The sequence below is a fragment of the Poecile atricapillus genome, chromosome 22 (genome assembly GCF_030490865.1).
Source record: "Poecile atricapillus isolate bPoeAtr1 chromosome 22, bPoeAtr1.hap1, whole genome shotgun sequence".
Taxonomy (NCBI): Eukaryota; Metazoa; Chordata; class Aves; order Passeriformes; family Paridae; genus Poecile; species Poecile atricapillus.
This window is the reverse complement of record NC_081270.1, coordinates 6,517,264-6,533,491: the sequence shown is the minus strand read 5'-3', so window position 1 is coordinate 6,533,491 and position 16,228 is coordinate 6,517,264. Positions and strand designations below refer to the sequence as shown.

Here is a 16,228-nt window from a genome sequence, read left to right as displayed (position 1 = left end):
CTGCACTGTACAGTGATCCCAAACACACCTCTGCACTGTGCAGTGTTCCCAAAACACACCTCTGCACTGTGCAGTGATCCCAAAACACATCTCTGCACTATGCAGTGATCCCAAAACACAGCTCTGCTCTGTGCAGTGATCCCAAAACACACCTCTGCTCTGTGCAGTGATCCCAAAACACACCTCTGCACTATGCAGTGATCCCAAAACACACCTCTGCTCTGTACAGTGATCCCAAAACACACCTCTGCACCATGCAGTGATCCCAAAACACCTCTGCACCATGCAGTGATCCCAAAACACACCTCTGCACTGTGCAGTGATCCCAAAACACACCTCTGCACTATGAGCAGCTGTCCCAGTGACAGGAGACACCAGAACCTTCCCCCCAGATCCCCTCTGTGCTAGCACAGCCTCTAGAGCTGCACCCTCCCAGATCTCATACCCGCAGGAAGGAGTCCAGTGAGCCGTTCTCCATGAACTCAGTGATGATCATGACTGGAGAGCTTTTGGTGACCACCCCCTCCAAGTGGATGACGTTGGGGTGGTCAAACTGCCCCATGATGCTGGCCTCACTCAGGAAATCCCTCCTCTGCTTCTCTGTGTAGCCAGATTTGAGGGTCTTGATGGCCACAAAGATCTCTCTTTTGCCTGGAAGCTTGAGATGCCCGCTGCACACCTCACCAAACTCCCCTGTGAACACAAGGTAGGGCCTGTGAGTCTCCCCCACCTCTGCTGTGCCCCTGAGGGACCCCTGGCCCCAGCTGTGCCTCCCCCTGAGCTGAGCACCCACCCCCTGATCCGTGTTCCCTCCCTCTCCACCCCTCCAGCTGCTCTCAGCCATGAGGAGCACTGCATCTGGAATTATATGCACATGGGAACTGATGGTCTTGCTTCTCCCCTGCTGGACTCCCCTGCTCCTTCTAGTCCAGCCCGAGGCTAAGTAAGATCTCAGTGGCATCAGCCCTAGTGGCATCAGGCTGAATCCTCCCAAATTTTGGCACCATGAAGGAGGCTGTGCTGCTGAGCCATTCCCAGGTAACCTACCTGCCCCAATCACCTGCTCGATTTTGACACAAGAGATATCGATTTCTTTTGCAAATTCCCTGACAGCCTCATTGGGATCTTCGTAGGTGAAAGGATCAATATAAATCTTCATCCCTGGAGTCACTGCATAAAGGTGAGGGAGAGAGTCAGACAGATGGATGCAACTGGAATGGTTGGCATCAAGGAAAAGAGAAAAATGTTTGAGTGTCATTCTTTTTACCTCAGCAAGCTGTGTAATCAAGGCACGAAGCACACAGAGAGAAACAGTCTGAGAAAGAACATGCAGAGCCATGTTTCACAGAATTGTTAAAGCTGATTTTAATGAACACTGGCCCACAAGTCATTGTTGGGGAGCTACATCGTGAGCCTGGACTACAAACTGCAGACAGACTCCTCTGTGGGGGGATCTGTGACCCTTCCAGGAGCTGTGCAAGCAGGAGGGACAGTCCAGCCTGCCCTGTTCTCCTGACTGGCAGCCCTGCCCAAGGAACTCACTAGGAAAATCACAAGACAGGTTCCTCTTGCAGGGGACACAGTGACACGTCACGGGAAAGGCAGTGGCCAATGGACCTGGTGAGGCTGGACTGCCTCTGCCACATCCCAGCACTGTGGGACAGCTCTCACCTGTGCCTCTCCCCTTTCCACCCTCATTTTCTGGCCCCTGGCTCATTCCAAAATGGGCTATTTAGAGAGCAGAGCTCACAGCTCCCTGAATAAGGAGCCCCACACAGCAGCAGACTGTGAGTGCCAGCTCCAGGGTGCTGCTTGTATTCAGGGGGTTCTGCAGTGCTCACAGGCTCCCTGGGCCTTGGCAATCTGTCTGCACAGCAATCACTGCTGGGGACTGAGCTCTGGCCAGGTGAGGAAGGGGCTAAAAGGCACCCAGGCTGTACCAGCTCTGCTGCTCCCTGTTCTGAGTGGTGCAGGCACAGTGACTGAACCCATCCCAGCCTGGAGCTGTCATGGCCCACACCAGGCCCTGGGAGAACGTGTGAATGTGTGTTTGCAGCCCAGACTGACACACAACTGAGAGCTGCATTTACATAATGTCTCCTGAAAAGTGTCACTTTTCCTGGTAAGTGATAGCGAGGCAGCCAGCTCAGGCTGCTGGGGCACGGGGCTGCAGCTCTGCCTTTTGGGACATGTTTCACAGGTAAAAGCAAGAGCAAGAGTGAGTCCTGAGTGGAAACACTACTGGTGTTTTCCATGCTCTGAGCAAGGTCTGGATTTGTACAGGAACAAGGTATTAAAAGGGCAGAAATCCTGAAGCTGCAAGTGGAACATCAGGAAAATCACAACTGAGACTGGAATAAAGCAAGGTTAGAGCAACAGGTCTCTTGTGAAGGGGGAGAAAGGAATTTCAGGAACATGAAGGCAGGGGTTAATCACAGAATCATGGAATGGTTTGGGATGAAATAAATCTTAAATGACCTCATTTCATTCCACCCCCAGCCATGGGCAGGGACACCTGCCACTATCCCAGGTTGCTCCAAGCCTCATCCAAGCTGGCCTTGGGACACTTCCAGGGATGGGGGAAGAAGGATGCACTGGGGTGAGGCAGGGTGTGCAGTGAGGCTGAGCAGGAATGCTGGATGTCAGGGAGTGCCTTGCACAGGGATGTTGGAAGAGGGAGGCTACAAGAGAGGGCATGTCAGGTATTGAGTTATATACCTATATATAGATACATCTCATATCTTGGAATCTGGGAGCACTGGGATGGGCTCTAGCAAAGGTCTGTGGGGTCCTGCAGGGGGACAGCACTCTGCAGGACAGGACAGCTCAGGGAAGGGGTCTCACTGCTGCCCAGGAGATGGGCAAAGCTCAGGAGCTGGAGGAGCAGGACGCAGTGCGGTGGCAGAGGCTGCAGTGCAGAAGACAGCGATGCTTCAGGGGGTGCTGGTTGCCGCAGAGGCCTGGAGGACATGCTCAGACACCGGGCTGAGAGCAGGGCAGGGATCTGGGGACACAGAGCTGCCCTGCCCACACACACATGCACACCCTCCCCACAATCCCTGAGTGAACAGGAGCACGAACCGAGCAGCGAGCGGCCCCCCAGGGCTGGGGGGGGCCCCCGGTACGTACTGTGGCCGCTGGTGTAGTGCTGCAGCTTGTCCGTGTACTCCGAGTCAGCCCTCTCAAAGCCCCGTCTTCTGGAAGGGAAGGGAGACCTGAGCACAGCATGGGCCCCTCGGGGCTGGGGCTGCGCTCTGGGGGCACCTCTGCACCCTCCCCCTGCCCTCCCCCAGCCCCAGGGCTGTCTCAGCCTGCCCTACCTGTTACACACGATGCCGATGACCACCACGGCGATGAGGAACACCAGCCCAGCCGCCGAGGAGCCGATGATGAGCGGCAGCTTCTCCTGCACGCTGGTCTGGTACTCGGCTGGCACACGGGGGAAAGGGAACAGGTTACTGATGAGCCATCCCTCACGAGGTCACCGGAGTCAGAGGATGGCCCTGAGCAGGGGCTGTGTTTGATTCCTGGCATGGCTTTGCTCTGGGACAGTCAGGACTCCCCTCTGGTTGGGGGATGCATCCCAGAAGGAAGGCTGGATGGAGCTGTTCCTTTTGGGAGGAAAGGTTCAGTCCTGTGGATGCATGCTGTGCCTTGTCCTTGGCCCCAGGGCCAGAAAACTGGCTTGGCCTGTTTTATTTAGCAGCACAAATTTAGAAAATTAAGACATGGCTCTGCATTTGTCATCAGCAGCTGTGCAGGTAGAGAACATAAATTTTGCTTCCTCTACATCCAGCTGAGCAGACACATCCCCACAACAGAAAAGCTGGGCAGAAATTGGGGCCTTCCCTGCATGGAACAAACATGCAGGCCTCTCCAGGTGTTGAATGTGATTTGTTAACACACCTTTGAAGGGACTGACAGCAAGGGGACCAGCTGCATGTCTGTCTCCACATGTCTCTAGACCCTGAGTCACCTTTAGAGAGGCAGCTGCAGACTCACCTTCGGTCATGGTTTGGAAATACATCTTCCCACTGTAGCGGCCGTAGCCGGCCACGGTGCGCGCCCGCACCTGGAACACGTAGATGGTGCCAGCCTTGAGGTTCTGCACTGCCACGGTGTTGGTGGGGCTCTTCACTGTGGTTGAGTTCAGCTCACTCAGATCCTGCCCAGAAAACACAAACCATCATCAGAAACATCGGTCCTGAATCAGGCGTTGTGCTTCTGGAAGGAGGAAGGGCAGGAGAGTGGGGTGGAGAGAGCACCAAGGTCTGAACAAACAGGTCTTTCCTCCTGGCAGGGAGACACAGACTCAGGGAAGTGAGTATGGATATCCCTGGGCTATTCACCACCTCCCAGGAAAGGCTCTAAAGAAGGCAGTAGCTACAAAACTCACGTTGCTTCTCTAAGCCTTGATGTCAAGGGAGATGGGAACTTCTCTCTCCTGTGCCTTTTTCTTAGCACTTTCCTCCTCTTCCACCCCCTCCTGCTGTGCCTTACCCAGCCTCAGCACAGTCCATTTGCCCTTCCCCAACTCCCATCTCCCTTCACCAGGAGGTAAAGCCCACCTGAACACTGGAACTCATGAGAAGTTCTGCTCCCACCCCACTGCCCAGAGCCTGCTTCTCCAGGGGCCACAGCCAAATTTCCAAGGCTGGGGACCCCAAGAGCGTATTTCAAAGTGATAATGAGACTTTTTCCAAACTTTTGTTCTGCCCCTTGTCTGCAGTTTTGCAGCTGAGGACTGGAGCAGTCACACACTGGTGCAGGTGGCTTTGCAGCACTGGTGCTGCTTTGTCTGATCAGGCCTCAGCACTCCCTTGGACCTCTCCCAGGCAGGCAAGGAGAGAAATAGGTCAGGAAACGTTTACAGCTTTAGAGCTCAAGGGCTTGGATGAATCCTCCCAGGCCCTTGGAGGGCATTAACAACACAGTTGTTTTAAAATCATTTGTCCAAGTCTTTTGGAGAAGCTCATCCCTGCTCCTGGAGGACTTCAAATGGAATGTAATGGCCAAGCCTACAAGGTGGTTGATAGCCTGGGAAATTGATGTCAGCCTGGCTGAGGAAGGTGTGTTTGTGCTGTGCTCTCCTTTAAACCCAGACCACAAGGAAAAGCCATTTACACCTCCCCACCCTCCCTTATCAAAGCTGTTCTTTCTCCTTGGCATCACCTCTCAGTAACCCGTGCATTTACCTCAAACACTTCTCCCCTTTCACCTCTCTGGGCCTCTCCAGCTCGCCAAGGGCATCTCAGGTGGTTTAAAACCCAAGTCCAAGCAGAAGTTTGTGGTGTTTGGGGTTTTGTTTTTCCTGCTGATTTTGTTTTGAGTTTGGAAACTCTAATTCAAAATAACACACTGGTTTGATTTTTGAGTTCTCATCTGGTTCTCCTTCCCACGAGTCAAACTGAAGCTGAAACCAAAGTCTGATCAACAAAGAAAGTCTCTTGAAACATGGGTAGGCTGTGAGACACCCAAAGGATTTACAAAAATTGCTTCTAAGAAGTCACATTAAAAAAAAAAAAAAAAAAAAAAAAAAAAAAGAAGTAAAAAAGCAAAGAAAAAAAAATGTCAAGGGAGTGAATCTGGCAGATTTCCTGCAAGCCTGCACAGTGGCATCTGCCACAGCCTTGGGGGCAAACACAGCAGGACACAGCCACGCCAGGGCTGGGTGCCAAACCATCACACAGCTGCATTTTGGGATGCCCACGTGTGAGAGCAGGGTCCTGCCACGCTGGGACTGCATCTGTGAATCCACAGCACCTGGATTCTCACAGGGATCCACCACTTGTGGGAACATTTGTGCCCCCAGCCAGGAATCCCATCAAGTGGGACATGGGGAAATGGCCTCAAGTTGTGCCAAGGGAAGTGCAAACTCGATATGAGGAAACATTTCTTATATTAAAAGGGTTTTCAGGCATTGGTACACGCTGCCCAGAGCAGTGGTGGAGTCCCCATCCCTGGAAGTGCTCAAAAAATGAGATTCTGTACTTGGCAGTGTGGCTTGGTGGGCACTGGGGTGTTGGGTGGAGGTTGGACTGACCGATCTTGGAGGGCTTTTCCAACTTTAATTATCCTCTGAGTGTTTGAATGCCTCTCCCAAACCAACTGAGTCCTGGACAGTGCCCAGTGTGGCCCTGGGCAGGGTCTGGGACTGCAGGTAGGCTATCCCAGGGCTCCCTGGCAGGATTTCCTCTCCATCTCCCTGAACTCCCAGTTTTCTTGGGACAGAGCCCCCTCCAAGGATTTGGGCAGCACTGGGTGAAGGGGCAGCCCCAGCTCAGGACAGATGGGAAACACCAGGCAGCAGCTTTGGCTCCAGGCTCGTGGATTCTGGTGTCCAGCACTGCAGGACAGACTCCAACAAGTCAGAGAACCACAGAACCTCAGGATGGTTTGGGTTGGAAGGAACCTTAAAGACCATCTTGTTCCATGCCCTGACATGGGCAGGGATGTCCCCTGGGTCAGACTGGGAGCAGCAGCTCCAGCACCCTTGGTCCAAGCCCTGGGATCACCTTGTCCTGGGGTGCTGGGCTCTGGCCAGAAGCTCCTGAGCACCAGGAGGGCTCTAATTCCACCTCCACTTCCACCTCCACAGGTTGTCTCCCCCACCCTTCATCCCTCAGCCAGCCCATGCCCCTTGTCCAGCACTGGCTGGAGACATCAAAAGGCTCCTTTGCCTCCTCAAATCTTGCACTAGTGACTAAATTGGGCTGAATGTCTTCAAACAATTCCAAAATGGGTGACTTTGAGCATCATCAAACCCAATCATTTTGCATAATGAGGAGGGCTAATTACTCTTTGCAGTGCTTGACACTGCAGTGGGTCTCCAGTTCCCACACTCTGGGATGAGTTTGGCAACTTGGGATAAAAACTGCTACACCCTTTCTAAATGAAGACAACACAGACTTTTTTAATAAGACAAACGTTGGCAGGTGCCTCTTGGAAGTGAAAAAAAAAAACACATTAAGGTGAGGGCTGCAGAGGGCAGCCACGTCAGGCAGTGTTTGTGCAACAATCTGCGTGGATTTGCTCCAACTCCACGTGAAAGAAACTCATAATGTTGCCTTTGTACAGGCATTTTTAATGGCATCTAAGAATAGCAGTGTTATAAATAATCTGTGGAAGAGAAACAAAAATACACCTTTGTTTCAGGTATTGTGAACAGCTCTTTTCTGTCAACGCTAAAATAAATTCTTCTATTTTTTTATTTAATTTATGTCTTTATATAGAAGAGAATCTATTAAAAATGAAGAGCCAAGGTGTTTTTTATACACGTTGTGTATGCTGCTATTCTTCATTTGAGCTGTTTTCATGAAAATAAATTATAATTTTCTACTGGGGGGGGAAAAAAATTTTCCACTAGAAACAACTTAACCAGCTCCAGAGATCTTTGCTGAGCATTCAGGAGCACATGGGACAGTTTGTAATGAAATATTTGGAAGGAAATCACCCCTGCACAGACTGGCAGCAGAGTGAGAACACACCTGGGATGTGTCACACACCACATCCAACTGCTGGATTGATGGGAAGCAGGGGAAGAGCACGGCAGAGCCAAAGCCCTGCATTTTGGGATTGTTCCCAGGGATCCAGTAAATGGCTTTTGATTGCAAAACTCAGCATTGCAATGGCTGGACTCACCTGGGACTCAGCTGTGCCCAACAGCCAGAGCAGGATCCAGTGTCTCTATGCACAAACAAACATCAGGGCTGGGGAGATAGAACTGGGCCTTCTTCAAACCAAGAACCAGCAAAAAACAAAAGTTTCATGGGCTTCAAACAACTCTGCCCCTCTGTCCTGCTCTGGTGAGATGTCCCCAGCCTGGGGTCCCAGCACAGAAAGGACCTGGAGGAGTTGGAGCCTGTCCAGAGGAGGCCATGGAGATGCTCCAGGGTTGGAGCCCCTCTGCTCTGCAGCCAGGCTGGGAGAGCTGGGGGTGCTCACCTGGAGAAGAGAAGGATCCAGGGAGAGCTCAGAGCCCCTTCCAGGGCCTAAAGGGGCTCCAGGAGAGCTGGAGAGGGACTGGGGACAAGGGATAGAGTGGCAGGACACAGGGAATGGCTTCCCACTGCCCAAGGGCAGGGAGAGATGGGATATTGGGAAGAAATTCTTCCCTGTGAGGGTGGGCAGGCCCTGGCACAGGGTGCCCAGAGAAGCTGTGGCTGCTCCTGGATCCCTGGAAGTGCCCAAGGTCAGGTTGGATGGGGTTTGTGGCAAGCTGGGATAGTGGGACTGAATGAGCTTTAAGGTGCCTTCCAACCTAAACCATTCTGGGATTCATTCCATGGTTCTCTGAAACACCAGGATAGGGAGAACCTCGGCCCAGCTCTGCCCTCTGTGCCAGGCTTAGTGCCCCATGAACAGCAGTGCCTGAGAATGGGGCCACTTGTCCCCATCATCAGGGACAAGCTGTGCCCTAACTCTGACAATGGGACAGGCAGATGTGGGTGCCTGCAAAGACTGGCCACCAACAGCAGCACCATCTTTTAGACAAAAATTCCCTTTATTTACAGCCTCCCTCAGAAAACAGAGGAGAGGGAGGAAAGAAAAAAGGGTGAGAGACTAAGATAAAGTAAGAGGAGGAGAATGAACTCCCTGAGATCTTCTGCCTCTACACTGAGGGTCCCCAGGGAAAGGACCCCTCTTGCTTCCCAGATCTGTCTTGTTATCTACTCATCCATCTTGCCACGTATTCTGGGATCATTTCCAAGGGTCAAAATAAATGGCTGTGATTTATGCAATATAGGTCAGGACCTATTTAACAGCTTACAAAGAAGCCCCCCCTCCTCCCCATTCTCCCTCTGGCTCTTGGTGATGAGAAAATAGGTCACAGGCAGGCAGTGGGGGGGATTAATCATTTCTTCCGGCAACTGCTGGGAAAAATATTTTCAGTTCCATTTAATCATAAAGCTTTTTAATTAGTTAGTTTGCAATTTATAATGTATAGTTTATAAGCTCTTGTGCAAGGGGGCAGATTCCTGGAAGGAGAAGTCTCCTGCTCCTCATCTCCTCTGGGCTGAACAGATGAAGTTCAGCCTGGCACCAACCTTCACGTGGTCCTCAGGTCTCTGAGGAGCCACTGGTGGGATGGACACCCTGGCACAGTCCAGACTGGAATCCCTCTGCTTGCCTGGACAGGGAGGTTATGGAAGGAGCAGGTTTGAGATGCCAAACTCACCTTTGGTGCAAATGCACCCACGGACAGAACTCCAGAAAATCTCCAACGCTGGACACCCACTGAGTGTGCTCCAGCCTGGGACTGCATGTTCCCTGTCATTCCCACTTCCTACTGATGCCCCAGTACACAAAAAGGAAAAAAACAGACCCTGGACCTTGGCTACCCTCCTCTCCCTGCAATGAGTCCACTTGCCACCAGCTCTGTGGAGGTGACAGGAGAAGCTCCTGAATGACCAGCGGATTTTCTGCACTTGGGTCACTGAAACCATCACTGGACCCCAAGGACTGACGGCCACTGTCACCGACGTGTCACCCAAATGCAGCAGGAGAAGTCTCCTACTGACCAACCACTGTATGCCCTTCAGTGAAGCTCTGCAGCCCCTCCTCTCCCCAAAAGCTGTGGGTGACTCCTGCCAAGGTCCCTCAGTACCTTCTCGTAATACTGCAGCTCATAGTCCAGGATGACTCCATTGGGCTGGTCAGGCTGGGACCAGGAGAGGGTGATGCTGTCCACGGTGCGGCTCACCTGGTGCATGATGGACACAGCAGAAGGGGCTGGAAGAGAGAGACAGGAGAGGGGCACAGTCAGACACCTGCACAGGTAGAACCCTCCCCCTGGCAGGTGGGAACCCAGGGCAGGTGGGTTATTGCTGTTTGGAGCTCTGGAATTCACTTCTTGCACTGGGAGAGCTGTCCAGGGATCAGGAGATCCTGGATTTTGCTGTTTGTAGAGAGCAGTGAGGGGAGGAAACAAATGGTAGTTAGAAAACATGTAGAACAGTGTCACCCTGAAAACTCAGCTTCTGAGCTTGCTGACATGGTTTTCTAAGGACTTTCCCAGGACAGTAACTGTAAACATAGATATGTGTACATTCTTTCTGTTCCACGTCTTGTGATGGGCATCTCTCATGGCCAGTGCAGTGGGAAAGTGTTATCCTGACCATCCAATCCCTGGCTGTGGTCAGAAACCTATAAATCCTGGGAGGAAAAATAAATTTTCTCTTCTTTTCACCACACCTCGAGCTGTGTCTGTGTGATCTATTCATCTCCAGCGCCAACAGGACAGTGTCTCGAGTAGGGAAATGGCAGAAGGAGCCCACGGTTGGAGCAGGCACAGCACTGTGCCCCACCAGCCCCATACCATGCCCTCCTCCCTGCCCGCCGTGGGGAAATCGGTGTTTTTCCCGTTTGCACAGAGCAGCTTCCCAAGGCTGAGGCAGGCTGGGGCCGCAAGCTGTACATGCCAATCGCGGGAGGTGCATCCAACAGCCTGAGCAGGCAGCACAAAGCTGACCTGACACGCTGACAATGGAGAGAGAGAGAGCCGGCCTCCCCCGGCCCCGCGCACAGCACAGCCCCGGCCGCCGGCCGCCCGGGCCCCGCCGGCCGCCCGGGCTGAGACCCCGACACCCGGCCAGGTGGGCACCACGCCCGGGGAAAAGCTGCCCAGGGACCTGTGCTGGATCACAGCGTGGAGCTGCCACCTCCACAGGAAACTCGGAGCGGTTCTGGCCCGGTGTGCTGGGGAGCCGCTGCCAGCCCTGAGGGAGCAGGGAAAGCCTGAGGGAGCAGGGAAAGCCTGAGGGAGCAGGGAAAGCCTGAGGGAGCAGGGGAAGCCTGAGGGAGCAGGGAGAGCCTGAGGGAGCAGGGGAAGCCTGAGGGAGCAGGGGAAGCCTGAGGGAGCAGGGAAAGCCTGAGGGAGCAGGGAAAGCCTGAGGGAGCAGGGAAAGCCTGAGGGAGCAGGGAAAGCCTGAGGGAGCAGGGAAAGCCTGAGGGAGCAGGGAAAGCCTGAGGGAGCAGGGAAAGCCTGAGGGGCAGCTCCCATCTCAGCGGGGACAGGACCCAGGGGATGGCTGGAGCTGTGTCAGGGGGGTTTAGCTTGGAGATCAGGAAAGGTTCTTCCCCCTGAGGGTGCTGGCACTGCCCAGGCTCCCCAGGGAATGGGCACAGCCCTGAGGCTGCCAGAGCTCCGGGAGTGTTCGGACAAGGCTCCCAGGGTTGCCCAGGCTGGGATTGTTGGGATGTTTGCCCAGGGCCAGGGGACTATGAGCAGGTAAAAGAGTCTTCCTAGGGACTCCTGTGAGGAAGGAGAGCCCAGCTCTGCCCTAGCGACAAAGCTGCACGGATCCTCCTCCTCTGCAATGTCCAGTGGCAGTGTGTGCAACCCCTCGGTCCCCCAACCCAGAGCTGTATCCTTCAATAAATGCCTTTTTAAAAGGAGCTGGTCTCCTGGCCCGTTCATAGGAGCTGGACTCGATGATCCCTGTGGGTCCATTCCAAGTTGGGATATTCTCTGATTCTCGCTGCTGACAGCAGAGCAGCCAACACCCACCCACCCCTGTCACCCATGGGTGCCCGGCCTGCTGCTGGCACATCCCCGGCAGTGCGGGGCCATCCCCGGCTGCCAGCCCAGCCCCAGATCCAACTCCAGCCCAGCTTTAACCCTGGCACATCTGCCCAGCCCCAGCCCAGCCCTAACCCTGGCACATCTGCCCAGCCCCAGCCCCAGCCCAGCCTTAACCCTGGCACATCTGCCCAGCCCCAGCCCCAGATCCAGCTCCAGCTCCAGCTTTAATCCTGGCACATCTGCCCAGCCCCAGCCCCAGCTCCAGCCCCAGCTCCAGCCCTAACTCTGGCACATCTGCCCAGCCCCAGCCCCAGCTCCAGCCCAGCGTTAATCCTGGCACATCTGCCCAGCCCCAGCCCAGCCTTAACCCTGGCACATCTGCCCAGCTCCAGCCCAGCCTTAACCCTGGCACATCTGCCCAGCCCCAGCCCCAGCTCCAGCCCAGCCTTAACCCTGGCACATCTGCCCAGCCCCAGCTCCAGCCCAGCCTTAACCCTGGCACATCTGCCAGGCTCAGCACTGCAGCAGCTTCAGGGCACGGGGGAAGCCTCAGGGCTGGGAGAGTGGCAGTGTGAAAGCTTCCCCATCACTTGCATGCCAGGCCAAATGGATGCAGAGAGGTTTGCACTCAGATGGGCTTTTCCCAAGTCCAGCCCTTACAATATTTCATGGAAGAACAACTCATTTGACAGCTCTGAGAAACAGCCTGGAGGAGCAGCACCCAAAGGAAGGCACCTCTCACCCAGCTCCAGGCTGGCTCCCCTTGGCATCAGGGGCAGTGACAGGAGCTGTGCCAGCTGGGATTGCGCTGGCAGGACTGTGGTGCTTGGGCGAGCACGGCCCCAGCATGTTCCTGCACATCACAATGAATTATCACTGAGCAACTCCTCTCCAACACACCAACAAAAGCCATTTTTCTGCTCTGCTGTCTGCCTCTTCACTGCTGCTTTTCTGCTGGGAGCACTGCAGTTTCCAATGTCTGGGTGCCAAGGGGCTGGGTTTGGGTAACACAAGGTCTGCCACCACACTGCTGCATCATTTTCCTTCGCCTGCCTGGGCTTCTGCACTCCTGAAGTGTGGTGAGGATTAGCCTCAGCAGCATTGTTGAGCTTTTCATTTTGTCCAGGAGAACAAAACTAGAAGGACAGCAGAGAACTCCCATCCCAGGCCAGGCTGGATGGGGCTTGGAGCAACCTGGTCTGGTGGCAGGTGTCCCTGCCTGTGGTAGAGGGTGGGACAAGATGATCTTCAAGGGCCCTTCCAATCCAAACCATTCCATGATTCCAATAGATCCTGAGGCCAGTCCTTCCATTGATTTCTGCTCAAGCAAAGCCCCATTACCCAACAGTCTGAGACTCTGTGTCACCTCAGCCCTCCCCTGGCTCCGTGGCACTGTTCCCTTCCCGCCTTGACATCCCTGTCCCACTGCTTCAGGCCACATCTTTCCAAACTCCTGGGAACAGTTTCTCATGCTGGCATGAAGAAAAAACACAGGTAAATGTTTCTGGAGCCTGTCAGCTCTTGCCGGAGCTCGCTGCTTCCTTGTTGACACAGATTCCGTAGGACATCTGCGATTTTCAAGACAAACATCTCTGTCTCTGGAGACAAGAAGGAAGATGTGGCATTCTGTGGATGCCCTGTGGCAGGGATGGCACTGGACTGAGGGGAGCACACAGCCCATGGTGTCTCTGCTGTGGAGCTGATCCCACATTTACACACCAGGCTTTTCCAGGACAGGGCCCATGTGCAGCCAGAGCTGTCCCACAACACTGGGATGTGGCAACACCCCGTGATTTAGGCAATCCTGTGAATCCCGTGGCCTTGCAGCTGAAGAAGCTCCTCAGCTCTGGGTTTCTCCTGGTCAAAGTGAGGTCTCTGGGATGTTCTTCAGGCACTGCTCCCCAGCCTGGGAGTACAGGACTTCTCCAAGGCATCTCCTGCCTCTCCTGAGGGAGATGAACAAGACAAGAGCTACAGCAGGACGTGTGTGACTCATCTGGTACCTGGTGAACCTGCTCTTGTCTGGCTCAGCAGAAGACCCAAATGGATGAGGTGGGGCTCATCTAACGAGCTTAATGGTGGGAGGAGGCAGGCGAGATGAGTGACTACAGCAACCTCAGCGTCTTTCCTAAACCTGGGGCAAGGGAGTGGCTCTGGAAGGGCAGGAACCTCCTCACTGCTGTCCTCAGTGACTGCTCCTCTTATCACAGACACCAGGGAGTGCACAGGAATGAAGTCACAGGAAGGTCTGGCTCAGAAGTGATCTCTGGATGTTTTTGGTCCCCACAGGCTGGCAGAGTAATTTCAAAATCAGATCGTTTTGCTCAGGACTGTGTCCAGATGAGACCTAGAGGATCTGATCCCATGGATGGGGCTCCCACAGGCTCTCTGAGCAGCTCCCTCAGCTGCCTTGTTCTTGTGGGGCAGAAACTTTCCCTCACATTCCACCGGGATTTTGCTGGTTGTGCCTTGTGGACGTTTCTGCCACTCTCTCCCTCGATGCCCCTCAGCCTCCTCCTCCTCTCCAGGCTGATCAGAGCCAGCTCTCAGCTGCCCTCACCTCTCATGCTCCAGCCCCAGGCTAACCTCACTGTCCTGCTGGACTTGCTCCAGTTTGTCCATGACTGTGATACTGGGAGCCCCAGAGAGGATGCAGGACCCCAGATGTGGCCCTGAGACTGCCCAGCAGATGGAAACAATCCCTGGATTTTTTGCTAACAGAGCACAGCACTCTACAATGCCACAAAACATAGTCCTTGTCACAGCCTTCGTGCCAGGGGTGCTCCCAGTCCTGTGAATCAGCAGTGGGCTGGCACTGGATGTCTGAGCTTTCAAACCAGTTTAGAAGAGCCAGCCAGACCTCAGAGTGACTTTCCCAGGTCCAGTCAGCAGGAACAGCTTCAGCTGGATCCTGACACGATGCCCAGGCAGCTGACTGTGCCCTGTGACACACAGAGGAGATCAGATACGGAGAGTCCCCACTCTCAGAGCCTTGATCACGCTGTGATGTCACCATGAGGGTGTGAACAGAGGTGGATTTATCCTGATGGGGTCTCCAAGGGTAGGTGTGTCCCAAAAACCAAACAAAAAACAAACAGACCTTCCTTCATTCCACAGCTGGTGGAAACACTGCTCCTGACTGAATCCCTTAAGCCTCAATATCATTTGATTTCACAGATTTCACAGTTGGAAAGGATCCACAAAGATCATTGAGTCCTCTCTGAAGTGAATGGTCCATATGGGGATCAAACCCAGCCCTTGGCATTGTCAGCACTGGGCACTGAGGCAAAGCCAACCACTGCAGTCCTTGGAAGGCTCTTTCTGCATTCTCTCGATCAGGGATGGCCTCAGATTCCTCAGATTCCTCACACTGGAGCCCTGTGGCTTCTCTGAATTGCTGGAGAAATAAACCACACCAAAACCACCACTGGAGTGTGAAACAAGCTTAATGAAAATCCACTAATGTGCAAAGCCAACATGTCCCACACGGTGACCCCTCTGGGGCAGGGAGGGATGCGAGTGGCACTTCCGTGGTCACCACCCCGAGCCCCTGCACGGCCACACAACGCTGCTCACAGCCAGACCCCTGCCCAGGCTGGCTTTTGGCAGTTTATCTTAATCCAGGCAGCTGAGCAGGCTTGTGTGGCTCGGGGCAGCTCTGCAGGATCAGTGTGAGGGTGCTGACAGCTCTGCTGCTCTGCAGCACACACAGAGCTCAGGAACTGGGAACACTTGGGGAGAATGGGGTTCAGGAGGTCCCACCATCCTCAGGTGTTGCCAGCAGAGCTGCATGGCCATCACCTCCCTGGAGGGATCACCCCTGAGCTGTGCCAGGGCTGGAATGGCAGAAAACCATCTGTGTCCTGGGCTGATCCCCCAGCGTGGGCAGCAGGTCCAGGGTGGGGATTCTGCTCCTCTGCTTGGCTCTGGAGAGACTCCCCTGCAGAGCTGCCTCCAGCCCTGGGGTCCCAGCACAGAAAGGACCTGGAGGAGTTGGAGCCTGTCCAGAGGAGGCCATGGAGATGCTCCAAGGGCTGGAACTCCCCTGCTCTGCAGCCAGGCTGGGAGAGCTGGGGGTGCTCACCTGGAGAAGAGAAGGATCCAGGGAGAGCTCAGAGCCCCTTCCAGGGCCTAAAGGAGCTCCAGGAGAGCTGGAGAGGGACTGGGGACAAGGGATGGAGGGACAGGACACAGGGAATGGCTTCCCACTGCCCAAGGGCAGGGAGAGATGGGATATTGGGAAGAAATTCTTCCCTGTGAGGGTGGGCAGGCCCTGGCACAGGGTGCCCAGAGAAGCTGTGGCTGCCCCTGGATCCCTGGAAGTGCCCAAGGTCAGGCTGGACAGTGCTTGGAGCAGCCTGGGAATGTAGAAGGTGTCCCTATCCATGGCAGAGGGTGGAATGGGATGAGTTTTAAAGCCCCTTCAACCCAAATCAAATTGGGATTCAAAGACACCTCAAGACATTGTCCTTCAAACTAGGCTGGCTCAGTGTCACAAGGTGGACATAGCCAGGCAGGTCTCAAATCCCACTACACAGAATATTTTCCCTGAAAGCATCCTCATGCAAAAACTGGGATCTTAAGCCCTGCTTGACTGACTGTGTCCCAGGAAGGATCAAACACCCACTGGGAATGAAATGTGGGATCCTAGTGGGTTTTGGCAAGGGAAGCACCAAATCCACCAGGCTGGTTTTGACCTTCCCA

At 54.3% G+C, this 16,228-nt stretch overlaps 1 protein-coding gene across 4 annotated transcripts in view; it reads right to left on the bottom strand.

The window, feature by feature from the left end:
* Positions 1 to 16,228, bottom strand: part of EPHB2 (EPH receptor B2) — a 128,946-nt gene that overhangs the window by 12,494 nt on the left and 100,224 nt on the right. Inside the window, exons 6-11 of one of the 4 annotated variants that reach the window (XM_058854924.1) lie at positions 9,608 to 9,732; positions 4,003 to 4,165; positions 3,321 to 3,429; positions 3,082 to 3,197; positions 1,048 to 1,170; positions 446 to 693 (exon numbers count right to left, since the gene is read on the bottom strand). In XM_058854924.1, coding sequence (XP_058710907.1) covers positions 446 to 693; positions 1,048 to 1,170; positions 3,082 to 3,197; positions 3,321 to 3,429; positions 4,003 to 4,165; positions 9,608 to 9,732 — 884 coding nt within the window. The remainder of the gene's footprint in view (positions 1 to 445; positions 694 to 1,047; positions 1,171 to 3,081; positions 3,198 to 3,320; positions 3,430 to 4,002; positions 4,166 to 9,607; positions 9,733 to 16,228) is intronic. The other 3 variants (XM_058854926.1, XM_058854925.1, XM_058854927.1) reach the window with 3 other exon arrangements.